The 23351-nt window shown below is 47.2% G+C and overlaps 1 protein-coding gene and 1 long non-coding RNA gene across 5 annotated transcripts in view; one reads left to right on the top strand and one right to left on the bottom strand.

Moving 5' to 3' along the window:
• Positions 1–23351, bottom strand: part of BCL6 (BCL6 transcription repressor) — a 51917-nt gene that overhangs the window by 9253 nt on the left and 19313 nt on the right. The window contains exons 1-4 of one of the 4 annotated variants that reach the window (XM_060639508.3): positions 14267–14462; positions 3608–3646; positions 2591–2762; positions 381–602 (exon numbers count right to left, since the gene is read on the bottom strand). In XM_060639508.3, the coding sequence (XP_060495491.1) occupies positions 381–602; positions 2591–2751 (383 nt within the window). In that variant the 5' untranslated portion in view covers positions 2752–2762; positions 3608–3646; positions 14267–14462. The other 3 variants (XM_060639507.3, XM_060639509.3, XM_078453142.1) reach the window with 3 other exon arrangements.
• On the top strand, positions 14631–22275 carry LOC145712425 (uncharacterized). The gene is made up of 2 exons (XR_014135226.1): positions 14631–14932; positions 19535–22275. It is a non-coding gene; the product is annotated as an uncharacterized LOC145712425 (long non-coding RNA).

Below are 23351 nucleotides of genomic sequence, written 5' to 3'. Positions count from 1 at the left end.
AGTCTAAAGGAGAACTCAACTACATATGCAAATAGTTAAAACAGAAAGAAGGTCTGAAGGACAGGCCAAAGGCTTAGGAACACAGAGGAAGAGCTGGGGGAGGAAGAGTAGCCATTATAAAAACATCCGTGGGTGAGGGCTGGCATCCAAGCTAAGCCTGACAGGACGGGCGGGAGGAGAGGACACGTCAAACGAATAGAAGAAAGCAGGAGGGAAAGCACAGGGCTTCTCTGGAGAGCACCACCTGCCTGGAGCCCAAGAATTAAGAAGGCGGAAGTGTGCCAAAAATTGTGGAAATGTAGGTTGTGCATATCACAGAGGATCCTGTATGCAAGCGTTACCAAGGCTCTCTGAAGGCCTCCAACCCCGCGCCAGCTCACCTGGCCTTGATAAACTTCCGGCAAGTGTCCACAACGTGCTCCATCTGCAGGTACATAGCCGTAGCCATCACGGCCATGATGTTGCCCTCCCGCAGATTGAGCCGAGACGTGTACATGAAGTCCAGGAGGATGCAGAACCCCTCGGGGTTGATCTCAGGATCCAGGTTGATCACGCTAAGGTTACATTTCAACTGGTCTGTGAAGATGCTATAGAACAGGCCGCTATAAAACAAACAAACGTCTCACTATCACAGACAGAATTTGCCATCAGTTACAGTCAGTGTCAGGGCTCCGCTCTCTCCCCTGGGCCTTGCTCCAGAATTTCTGTGGCAATTAATAATAACTGCCATTTATGGAGAGCTAACTAAATGCCAGGCAGTCATTAAGCACTTTACATACATTATCCTGTGTTCCTCACAACCTTGCAAGGTAGATATTATCATTCTCCCCTTTACGAATGGGGGGACAAAGATCAGAAGTTAAATGATTTTCTCAAAGTCACAGAAGCTATTTTCCTTATGGTCTTAAATGCATGGATCATCAGAGTGAAATTCGGCGCTCATTTGCCGTTACCATTTTTAGTCTCTAGCTTTGAGATAAACATTTCTCTTCCTATGATCCTTATTTTTAAAATGCCATTGTATGTTTTTAGAAACAAGTTGCGTGTCGATGAGAAATAAATAAAATGATGCCTACGTGTACAGTCTACTGATCTGCTAAACGTCTATAGACTTCCGTAAGGTCAATAGTCCTCGAAGACACAAGTGAAACTTCAGGCCATGACTCCGGCTACCATGCTGTCTGATGGAGGAAAGAGTACTCAATCACAAGTCAGGATTCTGGGCTGTCGTCTGGATTCTGCTCTTTCTTAATGGGTTGCTGGAAGCAAGCCAGACTTTTACCAGGAAGTAGCTGTGCAACCTTGGGTGAGATACTTAACTTCTCTGCACCCTGCTTTCCTTATCTGCAAACCAGGAGCCACGGTGTCTACCCGACAGGGTTGCGGCAAGGACGAAAACATAAAGGGTACATAGAATGATGCCTGGCACACAGTAAGCACTTGGTGAGTATTTTCTATTACTTTTATTTCTCTATAAATCTCTGGTTTTGCCACTGTTAAAAAATAGGTGCTTGGGACGCCTGCATGGCTCAGTCGGTTAAGCGTCTGCCTTCGGCTCAGGGCATGACCTCACGGTTCGTGGGTTCGAGCCCCGCGTCGGGCTCTCTGCTGTCAGTACAGAGCCCGCTTCAGATCCTCTGTCTCCTTCTCTCTGCCCCCCCTCTCAAAAATTAAACATTAAAAATAACAACAACAACAAAAACCAAAAACAGGTGTTTGCTGTAGATGTTGAGTGAGCTCTCGGCTAGCAATAGAGATTCCTGACTTTATATCGGCTCACCTATCTGCGTCTTTGTTTCACTGTCTATAAAATGGAGGTAACGCCTCCATACCACAGAAGGCCACTGCAAAGATCCAGGGAGAAGATGTAATATAGAATCGCTCTGGGGGGCCACTGGGTGGCTTGGTCAGTTAAGCGTCTGACTCTTGATTTTGGCTCAGGTCATGATTTCACAGTTTGTGAGTTCAAGCCCTATGTCGGGCTCTGTGCTGACAGTGTGGATGGAAACTGCCTGGGATTCTCTATCTCCCTCTCTCTCGGGCCCTCCTCTCTCTCTCTCTCTCTCTCTCTCTCTCTCTCTCTCAAAATAAATAAATAAACTTAAAAAACATAGTTCTGTGTACGTGAAATACTTGGCAAATATGAAGAATCGGCTGGCTCACTCTTCCTAACTTACACATATACACCCTGAAACACCCACGGAAATACAGCCACAGGATTAAACACACGTAGTTACAGAATAAAAGGGCAAAAGATATCAAATTCACTTGCTTACAATATTGTCAACCCCCCTCTGACTTCTTCTAACTGGAGTTATTCTCCATGTTATTGTCCAAACACATCCTTTCTTGGGATAGTATACGATTTCTTCTCCCTCTATTCCCACAGAACAGAAACTCTTTCTTCCCCAGAAGCGCGTGCATTCATTCGCTCCCTGGGAACCTACTCTGCCAGGCCACGGGCTGAGGTCTGGAGACAAGTGCCATGTAATTCCGAACACAGCCAAAGGCCCGCCTGTTCTGCCTCGCTGCCCGCCCACCCTGTCGGCTCCCCTTTATAACATCCGTCTTTCCCCTCCAGACCCCTCACCTGCAGGCCATGAGGACTGTCTTATGGGCTCTGAACTGCTCGCGGCTCACCACGATGACAACATCGGTCAAGATGTCACGGCTCCGCAGGCGGTTAAGGTTGAGAAGAACGTCGCTGGCATGGCGAGTGAACTGGATACAGCTGTCAGCCGGCGAGGCCATTTTGTCTTCACCTGGAAAGCAAAGGGTCAGACTCTTGTTGGTTCCCCAGCACCCGACTCCTGTTTGCCAGGAGTGTGAGAACAGGAGCCTCGGCCTGCTAACATGTGGGATGTAAGCCGAGGTCCCTTGGGTTTGGTCTTCGACCAATTTGTGGCCCATCTCTGGGCATCTGTAAGATGAGAAAAATCATGTTTATCTAACAAGTGGGACTAGAAAAAAGCCTTTCGGGGAAAGCGGACGTGAATGAATATCTGTGGAGCGCTCTTCCCACATACCAAATACTCGGCCGGGCACTGAGAGGCAGTAAGTGTGTGACAGGGGAGAGAAACCACACTTGGAAGGTTAGCAAGCCAGCTTTACCTTTTGCTAGCTGTGTGACATGGGACAGACTGTTTATTGTTTCTGGGCTTTGGTTTCCCCAAACGGGGGGAAGTAATACCTATGTGTTTGTAAAATTTAGAGATATGTGCCTGGGCTATAGTAGGTTCTCAAAAATCACAGCTATTCTTGTCCGAATCTCATTTCCTTATCCCAGCCACCATCTGTTCTCTCCTCTTTTAGGCTTTAGAATTGTCTGAATGTACTTCAAGCACCCAGCGTGCTGCTGGAGCATAGTAGGTGGCTACATTGGATCCGAACCAAGAAATGAGAGAGGGTGTGAATGATCACACGACGGTGAAGACAGTCTAACACGGGGGTGAGTGGGTGAGGCCTGGGAACGATGCAGAAGGGAACTGGCTATTCTTTATCTCATCTAATGAAAAGTGGCCAAGTTCACAGCAACACATGCATTGGCAAATTTCAAAAGAAACAGTTTGTCCACAAAGTTTTAAAGCACATAATTAGATTTACTTACCCAATGCCTTGATTCACAGTCCAAAATGTTGCTTAAAATCTGCAGGGAAGAGAAAAAAGCAAAGAGAAATTGATTTCATGAATGTTAGATTGTCCACTACAGTCTTATTTTAGGACACACGTATTTGGTTCTACTTTGATAGCTGCAGCCTGCCAGCTGGAGCGGTTTTACCACAAGCCAGCAAACATTTTTCCAGGTCTGCGCTTGCAGAAACAAAGGCACCCAAAGCTATGCAATAATAACGTTTTTATCCTGACTACCGGGAACGCAATTGCACACATTAAATACACGTACATATACACACACCGTTCCTGTCTCAAAGTAAAAAATGTATACCAACCAAAGCCCGCCCCCCCCCCGCCCGAGTTTATGGGAAAGAAAAATACAAGAAAAGTGGTTCTTTCAATATCAATGAGAATGATCCTTCAGGGGGGCCTTAAAGATGTGGACAGTTTTCAAAACCTGCTAAAATATTATCTTTCAAGTCTTAAAACGATTTCTCAACGTCTACTGGGTCAATATCGTTTATCCCCATTTCGCTGCTGACAAAACTGAGGCCCAGGAGTTCAAGTGGTTTGCTTAGGACAAAAAAGGTATTAAGAAACACTTAATAACCACAGGATCTGCAGAATACACCCCGAGATGGCTTAGCTATGCTTTCCTTGAGAATCTTTGTCTTTTTCAAAGTTTCTTCTTCTTTCCCTCCTGGGTCTGAGACCATAGTACTACAAACTTCCAAGCTTGTGCTCCCTCTGCTGGTGAAAGATTTAATTGTGTGCTTTGACTGAGAACTGGCCAGGGAGGACTCATGGAATATGTACCCGCTCCAAACTGGTTTCTCTGAAACAAAATAATTTTAAAGCACAGGTGTAGGACTCTTATTTATGATCACATGTGGGCTGCAAAATAAAACAGTATCTGAATCCTTTTCAGCTCCCCCCCCCCTTTCAAAATCATAGCCCTTTAGAGCTATTTTCCGGGTAAAGGGGCCTGAGGCCAGGGAGGTCATGTTGGGCCAAGTAGATGGTTAGTGGCCCGGCCCTAGGTCTTCTGGCTCAAGTTCCTGTCCCTTTTCCAAATCAGCCTACGTGCTGTAGAACATGCAAGACAGCACCCTAATGTGGGTGAATCTCATTCTTAAGTTCCTTCCCCCACACAAACACTTTGCCCCCATTCCAGGCTGCTGAATCTTACCAAATGAGCACTCTAAAATGAGAGGTTTCCTTGAGTCTGTAACCAAACACTCTGACATTTCTCTGTGGTCCCAAGTGCCAGTCACTCAATCCCATCGGCTTCAAGGTTAGTGTGTGCATGTGAGTGAGTGAGGATAAGGGAAGGGAGTGGGGGAAGGGAGAGGAAAAGAAGGAGAGGAAAGAACCTATTTCCTCCTCTCCCCATCCTAACTCAAGACGGGCAAAGAGAAATACACTGAACTGTCCTAACCAAAGTTCAATGATTGTCTCTGTTGAAAAAGAACACTGGAGACACGTGAGAGGTTCATTTACAAACTGTCTTCTCTTCCCCCCGTGCAAAACATCCCTGAACACTTCTGGAATATCTAAGGCTCTCCTTTAGCCAGCTTCAACCACCAGCTCGCTTGTGGATTTCCACTCACAGATTTTTGGAACCACAGGAAGCCCAGATCTGCCATTTCACCTTGACAAGTGGCAATGACTCACTCCATATGCAGATCGAAGCAAACAAACAACACGTTCCCACCTCCTGCCCCCTGCGGGTGGGGTGGGGGTGGGGGTGGGTCTGTCAGCCAGGCCCTGGGGCTGGGCACTTTTCATCCTAAACCTCTGCCTGGCTTGGTCAAAAACAAACGCACACACACTGAGGCTCACATCCTTATTAAGCCCACCTCTTCTTCAGCTGGGTCTATCTTAGGGGGCCTCACAGCTAGTGAGTGCGTGTTACGGTGGATGTGGGAAGCCATGCCTCCCTCTATTTGCCACAAGTGTGGAAGGACCCCTAGCAGCTGCTTTGTTTCCTACAGACCACTCAGGCCTTCCCCATCCATCGTATGTGATCTTTATAACAGCCCTGATTTACTGGGGAGGCCACCGACACTTCATGGGATAAGCCTTGCCCAAGACTGAAAGCTAATCTCCAGCAAAGTCCTGGACAAACTCTGTCTTACTAAGCTTCAGCCGGAATCCCATGGACGCCACACACAATACTCATTACACAGAAACAACCGCCAAAAGAACAGGGCTGTCAAAGGGAAACTGACAACTGCAAGGGCCCAGACGTGGGCTTCCCCCCACCCCTACCCCGCCCCAGCCGCAGGAACCACGAAGTGAGACCTAAATATTGTCTTTCCACCCACACACTTTCTCTCCTCTGCCTTTTCCCTCGGGATTTTCAATTCGGCACCTTGAGGAGAAGGCAGATCTTTTAGAGGAGCTGGAGAAGAAAAACGAGGGACCCTCTCCCTGTACAAAAGGCAGAGAGGGAAGAGAAGGCAGCCGAAGGAGAAGGCAGAGAGACAAGAGAGGAGGGCAGAAAAGAACGAGAGCCAGGTTAAGAGAGAGAGAGTGAGCCAACACGAAAGCCCCCATCCACCCTTTCCCTGTCTCTCCCGCTCGGCGGGCACTGCGCTTCCTCTCACAGGCTCACACGGGCACAAACCGGAGCCCTGCGCGCCACAGCAAGCCCGGGCAGATGCGCCCACCCCGACCTTACCGTACCTGCCCGCCAGGGACCGCCCACCCCCGGGCGTTCTGTGGGCGCCGCGGCCCATCTGCCTCGAAGCCCCCGCAGGCGCGTCGGAGGCCCCGTGGTGAGATCGTGGCAACCTTTAATTTGGTTACATTCAAATAAAACGTTTCGTACACTTCGGTAGCTAACATTGTGTGTGCCTTTTTTTTTTTTTTCCTGTTACGCCGTCAAGGCAGTGGGCAGTGAGGGGAATGGCACAGCCCTCTCATTCCCGGAACGTAGTCGATCTCAGCTCAGCGGATTTCACAGAACACTCTCTGCCTATCGCCGGCTCCAACGAGAAGTAACTTTCCAGGAAGCTGCCGGCCCCCGACGGCCGCCAGGATCGCTGCCTGCGGCGCGAGGGCCGCCGGGGATTCACCCGGGGAGGGGGGGCCGCCCAGGGAGGCTCGCGGGGAATAGGCACACTTTCCCCTAAATCCCTAGCCGGCGCCCGATCCAGGATTCTGAGTTCACGCGGTCCAACCCTTCCCCCACAAAAATTTTATACATGGGGAAAGTCGCACAAGTGAGTAGCAGAGCCGGTCCAGAACCCAGGAATTCGGGTCCAATCCGAAACTCATTTCAGGACTTAGAATTGCCTAATTCTGGTGTTTGTTTGCCTGGTGCGTCATTTATTTATTTATTTTTCTCTCTCTCTCTTTTTTTTTTTCCCTTTCTCTCTTTTTGCTTGCTCCACCCCCCCCCCACCCCCCACTCCCCTTAAGGGGCTGGTTATAGGCCAGGCGTCAAAGTAGAAAGATGGGAGTCCCTAGGACTGAGGGTCTCCAGCCAGTGCGCACCAGCCTACCTGGAGCAAAACCAAACCGAAAGCCCCTTCCGCCTACGTTGGCAAGTAGGGGAATCCTACTCAGCTCGGTTTCCGCCCAAAGTCTTTAGAATAGGAGCTGCCAGGCCAAACCTGGCTAGGTTTCGGGATTTCGGAATCCGATTTCTCCGAAACACTTAGAGACGCGGTTAGGATTGCGCAGGGACCGGGGCGCTGACCCCAGCGCGCGCATGGGCGCGCTCCTGGATTGCCTAGCTTTCTCATGGCCTTCCTCGGAATTATAACCCCTGGGCGCCCTCTCCTAAGTGGTCCTAGTAGTGGGCTCCGAGAGTAATTTTCCGGGGCGAGGGGCACGAAAGACGTAGCCCCTGAGGCCATAGTCCTCTCCTAAAACCCGCGGGTGGTCTCTCACTGCGTCGCGCATCCCATCAGCGGCGGAGGCGGGGTCTGGGCGGTAGGTAAAGACTGGGCCTCGTCCACCTCATAAAATCTTACTTGGAGGCTTTCTCATCCCTTCGCCCGGTGGAATAAAGGTGAAAGCGAAGGTTGAAATTTAATATGGAGTGGGGTGAGTATCTAGGAAGGGAAGTTAAAATTAAGTACATGCACTTATTGGAAATTAGGAGTCCCGTGGTTCCGGGAGCTAAAACCTAATCATGTTTTACCGCTGCTTGACACTAGAGAGAGCCCTCCATCAAGGCTAGAAACCGACAATATCCATGTAGCCCCGCCTCTCCTTCCCATTGACCTACTTTAGACACAGGCTCCAGATTTGGAGAATGCCTTTCACATCCCCACCCCACCCCCACCTTTCTCTATCCCGGCCGGCCTTTGGATTATTGGTAATCTAATAACACCAATAACTCTCTGAGAAATCCAAAGGAGAATCTGGAAGTGCAATGCACTGTTTGGGGCGGGGGGGTGGGGGGGGGACGAGGAATTTTAATTAAAGCTGGAGCTGCCGTAGTGAAACCAGCATCAGGGCTCTTGCCCAAGCGCTCCCTTTCCGCGCAGCTTCTCAGCTAACTGGCTGCTCCAGTTTAGCCACAGTGGTCCAGCGATAGGGGGTGGGGTTAAACTGCGCGCTCGTTTTCGTTTTAAGGGAGAAACACTGTTCGCTCTCTTGACTGGGGGGCGGGAGAGTGGAGTAGACAATAAATGAAAGCGAATTTGATAACGCGGTAGCCTCGGCAGGCGCTTTGGATGACCGAGGTGTTCGGGGACATTATGTCCTGACTTTATTTCTATCACGTTTCCTGCCAACAGCGCTCTTTGAAGCCTGCAAGCTTCTAGGAAATGCAATAAAATAGAGGGATGTGTTTTATCATCAAGATCTGAAGAGGAGCTGCAGAAGGGACGCTCGCCATGCGCCCAGCTCGCGACAGCCTTCCAGAAAGAGCCGGCAGACAATGCCAACAAACTACGTCCCTAAGCAGAGATATCTCGGTCATCCAGGCTGGACTGGGCTCTGCCTTTGCAAAAAGGCTGCCGGGGGAGGGGAGCGGCATGATGTCCCCAAGCAAACAATGCCTTTAAAAATCCGATCTGGACAGAAGTCAGCCAAGGTCTTTATTCACCTTAATGAAGATGGAAGGCACTAACTGTCCTTGGAAAGCGATGAGTCAAACTTGACCGCTCTTCAAACACATCCCCAGATTCGTTTCCAACCCGAACAGAGGCGCGTTTCTCCGACGCGGCCTCCGACAGTTCCCGCAGTGGGAGAGGCTGAACTCTATTTCCTAGGACCAGGGAGGTGGAGACGGCAGCACCTCCCGCGGGTGTGCGTCGCCGGCGGCCGTCGCTAGGGGTCGCCGGCACCCGTACGCGCGCTTTGCCATCTTAAGTTTTCAGCTCCAAGAAAATAAAACTTTGCTTAAGAAGAAACTATTGTGGCCAAAATTCTACAGGGATTACCCCCTGCTTGTCCATATGACCCCCCTGCCATCTTCCTCACCCCCCTCCATAACTGATTTCTGGTCAAGTCACTAAGCAGCGTGGAAGGAAGGGGAAGACAGTTATTTCAGTATCCAAATGTGAGCCTGGGGAGAAGCGAGGTACATCTCTGCAAGTCTAGGGACTGGGACCTAATCACCCGCTAACACAAGCACCCTCCTCAAGATCTGAGACCGCCACCCTCATCAGTACATTAGGCTGTCCGTACCTGTCACTGAAAATCTTATGCCATACTTTCTGAAACTCCTCCAAGGCACCTGGGTAACTGTTTCCATCTACGCTGACCTGAGACATTAAAACCATGGATCTCACTGCTGCTGCTTTCTCTTAGGTACTCCAAAGGAGCAGAGATAAACTCGTCTTTGACTTTATTTAAGTCACTGACCTGGAATTCAGAAAGTAAAAAATCTGTCCCAGTTAGGGTACTAACTCACCGGTAACAGACCACCCTCATGAGGCCTGTTTCCTCAGTTGTCAAGAGCTTTATGTCCTAGAGTCCCCAAGGCTTCCCGCCACCCCCCACACTTCACCCAGGGAGAAGCCACGGAGACAGAGAGAAAGTGTATTCAATACGGGTTATCTTAAGGTTCTCTTAGTGGAGGCTGATGCCCCTCGCTGGGGGACCGTGGACAGGACAAGCATCTGGAGGATTCCTAATCTCCATCCATCTTACCAAAACTTTGGAGGCCGGATGTCATCCTCACTGGATGGTTTCCTCCTCTGTCAGTCCTAGTACCTGATGGGGATACTTGGGAGACCAGAAGGTGACAGGGGCTGCCCGCCGCCCCAGACGTGGAACTCGGCTACGATCTACCACTAGGTGGCAGACTCAGTACGCTCGAAAATTACCGCGCCTCCGCAGCCTTCCACAACCGACTGTCCCCGGCTTTTCTTTTCTTTTTTTCTTTCTTTCTTTCCTTTCCTTTCTTTCTTTTATGATCTGTTAGGGGGAGGAGGTTGCCTCTGTAAGCAACTCTGCAAAACGTTTAATTTACTGGATGTAATTCCGTTCTTCCCGATGCGCACTCCTCTAGCAGCCACAACACGGTATCTGGAGCTGCGTTCACAAATTATACGGTGATTTTTTTCCAGCCGGAAGGGCTGAATATATTAGAAGGGAGGAAAGGGAGCGCTTGTCTTCAAAAAGCAGAGTGGAACTCGAAGGTATTAGCAGAGTTTCTTGCCAAATACTGGTCGACCCGGGAATCAACTCCTGATCCCCACGGAGAAAAGGGGTCCTGGAGGCCAAGGACAGGGCTCCACCCAGGCTTACAGCTCTCGGCCAAAGACCCTACCGAATTATGGTCTTTTGGTGGGGCTGCTGGTCACAGGCTGGGAGGCTGGGAGGCTGGGAGGACTGGGAAGAGCCATTCCTGGCTTCCAGTGAGTGGGAAGAAGAGAAAAGGGCCAGCTTCACCACAACACGGCACCCTCGGCCGGATCACTGCGGCGGCATTCCCACTTGTTGCGCAGTGCAGGAAACCGGCACGCGCCACACTATTTCAACTCCCAGAGAGCTCCAAACCCTGCTAGACTGGCTTACCATTGCCCCCACGCCGTCCACAAACCTGCGTCCCCAGCCCAGCCCCCATATACACCACCACCATCACCGCCAGCAAAACTGCAGGACTTCCAATCACTGGTTTGTTTTTACACCAACACATTCCTCCTTCTGTCAGTGTCAGACTGGCAACAGAATTCAGGTGCTCTGAGAAGTCAAGTCCAAGGGGGAAGGAGGCTACCTCCGTCTGGAGAACTCACCTAAAAGCCAACTAGGCGACCCTCCGCGGGCGCGCGTACACACACACACACACACACACACACACTCGGAACTTCTTTGCCTGTTATGACACTATCCTAGCTGGAAAGCAACTCTTTTCCTCCCCATTTGAGAGATCTACTACAAAGTCCTTTTTGTTTTTAAAGGTAGTTTTATCTCCTTTTTCTAAAGAAAAAAATCCTCATAAGGTCATTTCACAATGTTTTTCAAATATTTGACTTTCGCAAATAGAGTTTCACCCACCGAGGGGTGGCGCTGCCGCACCACCACCTCCGAATCTCTAAGTTTTTCACAATAAAGTGGGTTGTGAGTGTGGCTACCGGGCAGGGGAGAGAGGGAAGGAAGGATTTTGACATCTAGTCCTGGCTACCCTTTTACTCAACCAATAACTGGAACTCTTCAGGGCTCAGCAAACGACAGCTTAAGAGTTTTGAGTCCCATTCCTGTCCACCAAACCCAGAATAAATTGGAGAGTCTTTTCAAGAAAGCATGGGGTAAAACCCTTCAGAACAGCACAGACGAAAAGGCCAATTGGAGAATTCCCTCTTCTGGCTTCCTTCTCCTTCAAGCTGCCCCGTTTACCAACAGCTTCTGGCCTTATTGTCACTATCAACAGACCCTTAAAACCAGCCAGTGCTTGGGCCTGCAGTATTGGAGAGTCTTCCAAATAGGATATTGGAAACTTCTATTTATAAGTGGGGGGAGGGGGAAATATTTCCCATCTACAGGTTTCTATTTCAGCCTGAGGACTCAACTGCAGCCATGTAGCAAGGGAATGCCCATCTTCTGGCACACTCTTTCCATTTCCTCCTCCCCTCTGAGACAATATCCTTTCTCCTTAAAAAGAAAAAAAAGGTATATATTTTAAAGCAAGAATGTGATTTCACCTCATTCCTTTGAGCTCATGTTTGCTACCTCCAGGAATAGCGTGTGGACTAGGGCCAGATGAACTTCAACTTGGGCTGCAGATTTACGAGGTTCTGTTCCAGTGCCAAAGGCTCTTGGTAGTAAATAGTGAGCAAAATAGATACCTGTCTCCTGACAGATCTTGCCGGCCCCCCTCTTATTTTTTAAAGTTATTTATTAAAACCACACACACCTTGCAAAGAAAAAGGGAAACTGACAGTCTCTGTAGAGGAAGCCAGTGGCATCGCTCAGAGCCACAAACTGTATTTCTAAACAGCCCTTTCCCTGGTTCCCTCTGTCCTGCCCCACTTTTTTTTTTTTTTTTTTTTTGACAGAAAAAAAAATGCATGTATTGACACTTAGAAAAAGTAAAGAGTGACAAGATTTTCCTCCTGGAAACTATAACCTGAATGGAAAAAAAAATCCATTAAAAAATTAAATTAGTTTCCTGTAGCTGGTGGTGGTGGTGATGGGGATGTCCAGCTTTCTGTGATCATCTGTGAGGGACCCAGTAACAGCTCTGGACTTTCGGTATCCTGTTTGGGGTTTTTCTCCCTGTTCAGCAGTCTGGACCCTCACCACCAAGTCTTAACCATTGCAAAAAGGGGCACCCTATAGAAAGGTCTTTTCTTCTCTCTTTCTTTCTTTCTTTCTTTCTTTCTTTCTTTCTTTCTTTTTAAAATCTATTGGGTTGTGTTTTTGTTTTCCATGGGAGAGTTTTAAAACTCATTATTGTAACACTAGTTCCATTTTTCGCCAGAGTTCCAATAACACAGCATCATAAAGGCAACGCAATCCACAGTTCTCAAGACACTGACCACGGTCACTACATCCCGCAGCGGGGTGGCCCCTAGCTCCCGCTGCCCAAGAGCCCAGCCGATTTCCGAGGCTCCAACTCCCCACCCGCTCCCGCCCCGGGCCGCCGCCGCCGCCGCCTTCCCCCATTCCTACTCCCTCCAGGAGAGCCACAGGTTGCAAATCCAACCAACCTCGCAATCCGTTTTTGCAAAATCACTCACAAAGATCTCCCTTTCGCGCCCGCGCCCCCTTCTCCCGCGCCAGGCCCCCCACCCAGAGCCACAGAGTGCCCTTCTCTCCTCCCGGGTCTTGCACGTAGGAACGCGGGCTGGGGCTGTTTGTTTTTCCCCTCGCCCAGTGCAAGGACCTCGAGAATCTGAAGCCTGATGTCGGCTACTCTCCGGCTGGCAGTTGTCTTTTTACAAAGCTCGCACGATGGGAAAAAATAAGACAAAATTTAGGAGAGGCGGGGAACAGCCATTGGGAGCTAACACCGAGTCACGCAGCGCCCAAAACACAAACACCGCGACCGCCAGAAATCCCGCCACCTTCCCGCTCGTCTGGGCCGTCCGGTGAAGGTTCCCGCAGTCCCCGCACGCTAAACGGCACCGCAGGTGCAAACGCGCACCCCTTTGCCACCCACCCCCCAAATCCCTGTCCCGCCACCAGCCGCTCTCCTCGGGATGGGGAGAGGGAGTGAGCGGGGTTCCTGACTCCCTCGACTGCAACATGAAAGAATAATTTTCAAAGTATTCAACATCCCCGCCCCCAGGCAAGCTAAACCTCCCCCAAAACACAGGGTAAGGGGACACCAAAACACTCGGATCTCGTTAGGAAGATCGCGGCTCTAAAAGGAAATAGTAGAAACGATACTTCAACTGGGTTTATGGGGAGGTGGGGGGAGAGAAAAACAAAACCCGAGGAGTTCGCTTGCATTTTTCCTCCCAAATCTCGGCTCGGAGGCAGGGAATCTAGAGGAGCGAGGCCGATGGAAGGGAGCCAGCGGGGCGAGCGAGCGGGCAGCCTCCCTCCCCGTCTCCCGGAGTCACCCAGAAGGACGGGAGCGGAGAAGGAAGGAGAGGCGAGGGAGAGGAGGAGGGAGGGAGGGAAGGGGAGGCAGGAGCGAGGGAGCGAGGAAGGCAGTTTGCAAGCTAGAGAAGAGGGAAAAAACACAGCCGCCCGAATCCAGCGAGATCACAAGCCGTACGCAAGCAGCAGCAGAAAGAGCGAGAGCGCGAGCGCGCGTCCTCTCCGTCGTCTGGGGCCAGACAGCCCCCAGACTTGCCCGGAGCACCCCCCCAAAACACTGTCTCGTCCTCTCGGCTCCGGCCGCCCCCTAATTCCCCTCCTTCCTCTCCTCCACCTCCTTTTCCAAAACCAAAACAACACCAGGGAGGGTGGCAAAAGCCTCCCCAAACCGGCCGATTCACTCAAAGACAACAAAAATAAAATAATAAATATATAAAAATCTATATCCTAGAGTGGGAGAGACGTGGGACTAATCTTCGGCATTTATTTTAACACCTGACAGCTAGAATAAATAAATATATACATTTATATCAATAGATACACATAGGAAACTTGGAGCCAAAGCATTTGGCAAGAGCGGAAAAAAAAAGAATTAAAAGGTAAAATAATGATCATGAGCAGCGGCGGCGGCAGCGGCACCAGCGGCACCAGCGGCGGCGGCGGCAGCAGCAGCAGCGGCAGCAGCAACAGCAATAATCACCTGGTGTCCGGCCTTTCCTAGAAACTTCTTGCATCACCACTTCTAAGAACCCCAGTTCTAAGAATCAACAGAGCTCAATTCTCGGAATTTGAGCTGCGGACTTTACCACTGCTACGTGGCAGGGGAGGACTCGGTGTCAGCTCTCCGGGACTTTTGCCTCTCCTGGCCCATGGAAAGCCCTCAAAGCCACAGTATTTTTCCAGTTCCAGGAAGATTTCGAATTCTTCAGCGTCTGGACATCTCAGATTTGGGGGTTCCTGTTGGAGGCTGGAGGGGCCAGACGGCGTCCCTCCCTCCCCGGACCCTGCGCGTTGGTACAGCCTGCTCCGCCAGCGTCACGTGGGCGCCCCCTCTGTGACGTCGGCGTCTTCGCTGTAGCAAAGCTCGGCCTCTGGAATTCTGAGAACTAATTTGCTATTCGGTGACATAAGAGGGGGAGTGCGCTTTGCTTTCCCGGGGTCTGGGGCTAATTCCTCGTCTCTTACCCTTAAACTCGGCTCCTCGAGCTAAATACACAAAAGGGAGCGAGAGGTTCGACCCGTTGGAAAAAGTCTGTTCTGTATAGTAGCTTTAGAGGCGAGTAAGAGAAAAAAACAATAAACACCACAGCTCTTTCCAGCTAGAATATTAGGCACCACGAGAAAAATATTTGCCAAGCAGTTTTCGGTGGGTTCATTTGCTTTATTTTATTTGGGTCGGATTTTTTTGGTTTTGTTTTGTTTTGTTTCCTTGTTGATGTGGTGGCTTGGGATTTTTTGGTTGTTGTATTTTGACGATTTTCGGATTTTTTTGCTTCTGATTTTTGCCTTTTTCAAGTTTGTGGTGTTACGTAAATAGTAGGATCCCGCATCGGTTTGATTTTGGTGTGTGTGTGTGTGTGTGTGTGTGTGTGTGTGATTTTTTTCCCCATCTAATCTCTCATGCGTTTTAAAGAAGATGTGTTATTTTAATATTGATACTATTGAAAGCAGCTTAAATCTTTGATCGCATGTAACAAACCCAACCCCCACTTTTTGGGGGGCGGGCGCGGGGCGGGGGGGAGGCTGCAATTTTCTTCTTTCCCTTGGACTTTTACTGAGAGGAGGCACTCCAGCGCTTGAGGGACATGTTCAAAGGATTTGTTTTGGTTTGGTTTGTTTCTTTCCAGGACAGCAAGTGGTGGGTTTACTCTTTCTGTTATTGTTGACTGTTAGGAAATTTCTTGTTGAAAGGAACGTGTGTGTATTTGGGTATGTGTATGCATGTGTCCTACAAAATTATGTGAACCAAATACAGGTTTGTGTTTTCCTTTTTCTTAAGGTCTTGATCCCCCGCAACCCCCCCCCTCCCCCCCCCCCCCCCCCCCGCCCCGGCTTGTTTCAAGGTCGTTGTAAAAAATCTCTTCTGTCTGTGTTTAAGAGATCAGCCGGAGGGAATTCTAAAGGCCTGCGGTGCCAGTATCACAGATACTGCGTGTATTTAGAACAGACTGTGCTACAACTACAGCGCTCTGCACGCAGCACAGTCTTAGCTTTCGAGCCTAGTTGGGAGGAGGAGGAGAAGGGGGAAATCTTTCTTTCTTTCTTTCTTTTTTCCTTTCTTTTTAAAGGCAAATGCAGTGCAGAATCATTTCACTGTGGGCCTTGGTTTGTTTATTCAGAACTGCCAGTTTCCCTATTTAAATGTTGGTTGGGGTTTTTTCCCCTCCTACTCATCCCCGAATGAGGGAGACTCTTGTTTCTTTTATGTCTCTCTCTTAAAAGAAGGGTGTGAGGGGAAAATAATATTTCAGATTCCTCAAGAATTAACCCAAAATGTTTGGACCAGAAGCAGCTTTCAAAGGTCAGGCTGTTCTGAGCCTTGGCTAGGAGAGTCCTTCAGGCGACTCATTAAATTACAGATGAGTTCTTAAAGGTTCCACAAAATTTCTGCACATGTTAATTTCCAAAAAAGATATGTCCCAAAATAATCTACCTCTCCCAACCTCAAATTTGAGTTTATAATGGAGCAGTGAGCAGAGCTCTGAAAGATTGCGGGCTGTTTCCTGGGATATTTGGGTTCCTTTTCCCAGGAAAAGTCCACGGGAAGTTCAGATCTATTGCTGAAAATGCTGTTGTCAATGCACCCCCGCCCTACCACCACCTTTAAAAGGCTGTGTTGGGAATTTTAGAACCAGGAGAGGTCCAAAGGGGTTGGTATCTGTTTCTATGTAAGTATCTGTTTCTATGAAATCTGAATATTTTAATACTTATTGACAGATGGATTACTGCAGCCTCTGCAGAAGAGCCTGTCTTGTAAAGGATTTTTGAAAAATATACATAGGCCTAATCCTGTCACTGTTGTTGAAATGAACATTTTACCCCCAAAGACTGTCAAGTGCAGATTCATTCTGCCAGAAGGCGGACTATCTGCTTTTTTATTGTCTCCTTCCCCTTCCTTTTCAGAGTTTTAAATGAATTCCACTGGATTCAAAATGATACCCCGATTTTGCTGAGGTGATTTTCTCTGTGCATTTATATGTGTTATATTTTTTCTATCTTTACGAGCAGCAAGAGTTTCAGGGTTTCCCAGGTGTATCTGTATGGTTTGGAATGTGAGATGTACGTCTCTGCCCTATTACTGATCCTATGATGGACATTACTTGTATGATTTTTCATGGCTTTTCTAATCAAAGTTGCCATCCTGTGTCACTGGTCCCCTGCCAGCGCCCCTGACCAACCCAAACCTTAAACACCGTTTGTCCGTGCTGCGTTCTCTTTGCCACTCCAATCTTAGCCCCATGGGGGCGCTGCAGAGCAGAGGGAAATCTGCTCCCACTGGCTATAGAACCAGCCAAAATGGGGGCTGGGAAGGAATTCACCCTTCTTGTACCTCAGCCCTTTTTAATTCTTTGCAGGGAGCCCTTACAGGGAAAACTTACCAGGCCTGGTTTATAGATAGTTAACCCCACCACAAGGGACCTCGAACCTTTTCAGCACATTATTTCTGGGACCAAGTGCCAGAGTCCCACATTTCTACGACTGTTTTGTTTTTCTGTTTGTTTGTTTTGGTTTGTTTTTGGCTTTGTTTTTTTGCCAAATCAGTGTTTACACTGAAAGAAATTGATCGGAAGGACACCATTAAAAGAAAAAAAAATATTGAAAATATTCTAAAGATAGAGACTATGTTCGGATAGATCCCTTTCTCTCTACTGAGTGAACAATGAGGAAAATTGTGCACCCACTCCTCAATCTCTTTTCAATTCCTGGGAGCGTAACTGTCAGATTTTATACCAGTTGAATTTCTTCCAGAATGTCCTTCTTTCCCGCATTCTTGATCTCTCCCCATCAGTAGCCAGTTGGCATCACTGTGTGGGCTCCCTCACTCCAGCAGTGCTATGTTATATAGGATTAAAGAAAGAATGTATTCAAATTCTTTTAAATCATCCTTAAGAAGCTCTAAGGAGAGATTCCATGTCTGGGGTCTTATGAGTGATTCCTGTCGACTTGGAGGGACTAGGTATCCACCAGTCTTATCATTTAATTGTCCCTGGCTATTAATACTCAGAAGACCAGGTCAGGCCCTTTGCCCAGGGGATGGGCATAGTAATAGGTTCCTAAACACAACTGCTGCGTAAATATAAGGTTTGTTACAAATCAAATAGCCTGGTCCTAATATTACATTTAATTAACGAACAGATTTTGCATCCAGTTCCCCACAATTCAGTCATAGCTGAAAAGAAAGCTATCCTTGGAATAAACACCTTCTTGTCCTCTTTTTAAGGAGGCTCCAAACAGGAAGTTGATTTCACCTGTCAGGAACTTCTGACACCTTGGTAGGTCTCTAAGGTTTCACATCTCAGAATTAGAGATTTTAGAACTGGAGGGAACGTTGCAGATCAATCACTCACCTCCCCCCAGGTTTCACTCTTTGAAGAGGGGAGGTGGCCCTCACCAGAGGCATGCATGACGCCAGGACAAAACTGAAAATGGGTATTCCTTTGAGGGTCCTGCATCATTTCAGGAGAATGAGGGTGATCTGACTACCTGGCTTTGGAGGAGAGTATCCTGTTTTCTGGCAGAATTGAGGAAAGCAAGACTGCTTTGGGCTCCTTATAATCTGTAAATTGTTTCTCAGAACGAAATCCAAGTCCTGACGATACTGCATTTTGATGGGCATTGGGTTTGGTTACGTTGGTCTCTGGCGCTGTGCTATTCTAGGTGACTTCTGGTGGGTGTGGGAGATACTCTCCACCTGATGCATAACATTTTACCTATTCCTTTTCTTTCAAATTCTTCATTTAGACCTATTGTAAACGAGCTCCGTGTATTCTTGGAGAAAGAAAGGAGTTTTCTTGGTATATTTTAGAGAAATTGAGTAGAAAGTTTTGAGACATTAAAAAAAAAAACAGAAGATGATTTCCAGCTACTACCTTCTGAAAAAGAAGTGTCAACGTTTAATTTTGATCCATATGCTGCCTGCTTTCAGCCTGTTTTATTCTGAGATTTTTTTTTCTTTAGAAACCTTTTCAGCCTAGCTCAGAGTCCCCCCCCCACCCCCAACAACACTGATTTTCCACACTTTTCTCACTTATTTAAAATGGAAATAAATATCGGGAGCTTAAAATAGAGAAGTGATGGTGGGGCGGGGCACCTAATCATTTGTTTATTGCACTGGATTGCACTGGATCACTGTTTTGAATAGCAGGGTTTTCACTTCCTATGAAACTTTAGCATGAAGGAAAGCAGCAGCTGGACCAGGAAGGGATGAAGAGAGGAAAGCACTTGAGTGTTTGTAAACTCTGGGTAGCTGGCCCACCCTGCCTGCGGCTGAGCTGTCTTTACTACCTAAGGCCAGAAGTGGAAAAACTTGATTTGCGTGTTGTGCCTGCATTTTTTTTTTTTTTTCCTTCTTCTCCACACCACCCTCTGTACACCTGGCTATGCAGAAGCCTATCTGAAGCCCGGCTTGATGGCAGGCAGAGCTGGAGAGCGGAAGAATGTGCGGAGGGAGGGAGTGCTTTCGGTACTTTTCCATTCACATCTCCACAGTGGCTTTTCTTGTTTATTTCAACCTCCACCCGCAGAAACCTTTCAGCTGCCTGAAATTCGAGTCATTAAACTGTTCCCTGAGGTCAGACTACAGATGCTTGGTGCATGTTTTCTACATGTCTGTGACTGTGTAACATATGTACATACAGACGCACACACAAAAACACATTACCTCCTCAGGGGCATGGTGCGAGGTAGGAAGAAAAAAACAACAACAACCTGGATTCGTTGCCAAAAAACCCTGGGTTTCTAATTACAGTGCTGCCCGGAACTCTGTTCTAGAACCTGGAGCAAAACCACTTGTCAGGACTCAGTTTCCTCAACCGTGTGAAGAAATAACCGGGTGATTTGCATGGTAGCTATCTCTTCTAAATTCTATACCTTTATATCCAGATACATATTTACATGACTTTAAGGTGGGGGAACGGAAGAGGAGCTATATCTATGTGTGTACCTGGCGTGGGGGAAGGGGTTAAAATTTAAACTTCTAAGTAAAGAAGGCAGTCCTAGAATCCTCCCCTCTATCAATTTTTAACCAGTTGTAGACCAAAGTCTGGGGTTATGCTGAGTGGGTTCAAAAACCAATTGAAGATTTTTAAAGTTGAGTTGGAGGAGACAGGTTCTGAGACCTTGTACCTTTGATCTCCAGCATTCATAATCAGCTGTGACAATTCTCAAGTGTATTTTCAGTACTGTAGTTCTTTTTTTTTTTTTTTCCTTCTGTTTGTTTTTGGAAACTGTCCCAGTCAATGATAGGAAGGAGATGACACTTGTAAACTGGGCAGTCTTTAAGCCACTGGGCTCCATGTGGATGTGAAAAATATGTCATAACATTCACACACACACACACACACACACCCCACACACAAGAAGGAAGGAAAAAAAAAAAACCTAGAGAGAGATTCCTGGTAAGAAACTTAGAGGTAGCTCAGCTATCACTGCCTTAAAGGTAATTATTTGAAGTGAGAGGAAATAACAGATGAGGAGTTTGCCCTTACAAAAAAAAAAAAAAAAGCCTTGATCTTCCAGAACAAACTTGAAGGCAATAAAAGACATACTTTCACTCAGTATTTCCTATACTTTTTTGATCTCCATTCTTTAAAAAGAAAGGTCTAAAGTTTCTCAGGCCTGATTGTCTAGACGAAATAGGGTCTTTAACAGTCTTCAGCATCCTCAGGAAGTGATAAAGCAGCTCCTACTTATTAGCAGTGAGCTCCCCATTACCACCATTTCTCCTTTGGCTTAGACTTTCTGCAATATTATTGCCCATGGATGAGCAGACATGGAGCCCATTAGAGTCTCTCAATGTCAAACTACTGGGTTACAATATGCTAGAACTGAAAGGGTCCTTAGCAACAAATTAATCCAATGCTACCGGTGTTACATAAATGGAAACTGAGGCCCAGACAGAAGGCATTTTCCACATACACTGAATGGCTGACAGAGCCAGATCTTGAACCTTGATGCCCTGGTTCTAAATCCACTGTTGTTGTTGTTGTTGTTGTTTTTCCCATAGCTTATCATGGAAAGCGAATATAGGGTGGGCAGCCCTGCAAAAGAGCCATTTGCTGTGGCCTTACTTTGAGAGAACGCTGAAGATTTGGACATTTGATGTGCTCTCCACGGAGGTTCTGTTCAGTCTTAGGGGCACACTGACAGGATGGAAAGAAGACTGTCCTGCACAAGCTTTGCGTGCAGGTCTCACTGCAGGATGCAGGGTAGGAGCCTCATAATCTCCCACAGTGCCGTGACTTCATATTGTTACTAAGTCTAGAATTGTCTTAAGGATAGTGCAGTTGCATCGTGATTGCATGCATGTTGGTATTTACAATATCAAGTGTTAAATATATTTGGCCTAGAAGCAATGATGCCACAGTAGCAATGATCACACCTAGTGCTCAGATTGTACCATAAAATAAAGATTTGCTAAAAGAAGGAGAAGAAGGGGAAGGAGAAGGAGGGAAATCAAGACAAAAAAAAGTCTCTACATTGATGGGGGATATTTCAGAGCCACTGGAGCTACTGAAGTGCTCCCAATGGCCAAAGCTGGAAAATTTGAGCAACAAGGTAGAGTCATATTAGATTATAACCCGAAGTATAAAATAAGTACCCAAAGTTCACACGGATATAAATAAATATGGGGAAAATTAATAAATGGAAGAGAAGAGCCCAGTTTCCCTGGCAGAATTCCGAATAATTTATGTAGATACTCTATCCTCAAGGAGAGAGAATATAATTCCTTTCTCCTTAAGTATAAGCTGGGCATAGTGACTTCCTTCCAAAGAATGTGGTATGGGAAGGGGGTGGGGGAGGTGATTTTACATGGAGAGACCAGACGAACACTACATCAGCCAGGACATCAAGGTCAGCATCAACAATGATAAACCATGTTGACTGTATGAACCTTTGACAGAAGGTGGGAAAATGGTTCTTTACCTCTGTGGTCTCGCTCCCATTTCCCAGTCTATTTATGAGGAAAACATCAGACACATTCCAGTAGAAGGGCATCCTACAAAATGCTTGCCCAGTACTCCTCAAAACCGTCAAGGTTATCAAAAACAAAGTCTGACAAGTTGCCACAGCCAGGAGAAGCCTAAGGAGACACGATAACTTCATGTCAACAAGTATTGAACAGAAAAAGAGAGAAGGTAAATCTAAACAAATCTGAGCACGTGATGGATGTTAGTTAATAATATTGTGTGAATATTGTTTCCTCCATTGTTACAAGTGTACCATACTAAGATGAAATGTTAATAATGGGTGAAATTGGGTACAGGGTTGTACTCCATATTATATTCTCAATTTTTCTGTTAAAAAACACAAATTAGGGGCGCCTGGGTGGCTCAGTCGGTTGAGCGCCAACTTCGGCTCAGGTCACGATCTCGTGGTCCGTGAGTTCGAGCCCCGCATTGGGCCCCTGTGCTGACAGCTCAGAGCCCGGAGCCTGTTTCAGATTCTGTGTCTCCCTCTCTCTGACCCTCCCCCATTCATGCTCTGTCTCTCTCTGTCTCAAAAATGAATAAAAACGTTAAAAAAAAAATTAAAAAAAAAACAACACAAATTATATATATATATATATATATATATATATATATATATATATATATAAAACCATCTCTCTATCTCATTTTCCCATACTAGGATCCTCCAAAAGGTGACCCAGGCTTCTCTTGAAATCTGAAGAGATCCTGCCTTTCACTCAACAATGCCCCCAAAATAGAGTCCAGAACATGAGAGAACCTGCATTTATTCTTTTAGTTTCCTAAATTGAAAGCAATTTAGCTAATTTCTATATGCCATCATTTAGATAGAGAATGGTCAGGAGAACACTAAGGAGGCACCAAAGGGCCAAATGTCATTATAGCAGTAGATGATTCAAGCCACCTCATCAAGCTGCTGATTCAACATTTCTCTGAGGAGATTCTCTGTGGAGACAAGGCCCAGAAAACTCTTTGTCATCAGTCCATATGGGGCATACAGATCTTGAGGCTTCATAATTGAGGTTGGGGGAGTCCCGAGAGCTTCCTAGAATGTCTGCTATTTCATTGTACAACTCTGATAGAACTGTGGGTCTCATCAGAGTTGTAACTCTGGGTGTTTAGAGACAAATAGCTTACCGGACCCCATGACTCTGTGAATTTGTCTTCATCGTCTGGATTTGACACTATAATCTAAACTCTCCTCAGCCTTCAACCTATTAGTTCTACAGTTGAGAAAGATCCAGAGAGGGAAATGGTTTGCAAAGACCACCCCCCAAAATTAGCGGTAGAGTTGCTTCCCATCAACCCAGGCCACCCTGAATCACTTACTTTGCTGCAGTATCCACTTTGGTAAACCAAAAGCCGCTATTACTTTGATGTGTATTCGGGAAGGCCTCATTAATTTCTAACCAATTGTCAGTTACCAACGATGTCTAGTTCCCATGCTGTACTTGAATCTTAAGTGTCTCTTCCTTTTTTCTGTCTTTTCCCACATCTATCAACGTCTCTGCCAAGTGCTTGTAAAATCTTTGAACCAATCCTTCTGTTCACTATGGAGGCTGACATTTAAATAATTGAATCCTGTCATACTACATT

This window comes from Panthera onca, chromosome C2, assembly GCF_046562875.1.
Source record: "Panthera onca isolate mPanOnc1 chromosome C2, mPanOnc1 haplotype 2, whole genome shotgun sequence".
NCBI lineage: Eukaryota > Metazoa > Chordata > Mammalia > Carnivora > Felidae > Panthera > Panthera onca.
This window is presented reverse-complemented; position numbering and strand designations above follow the sequence as displayed.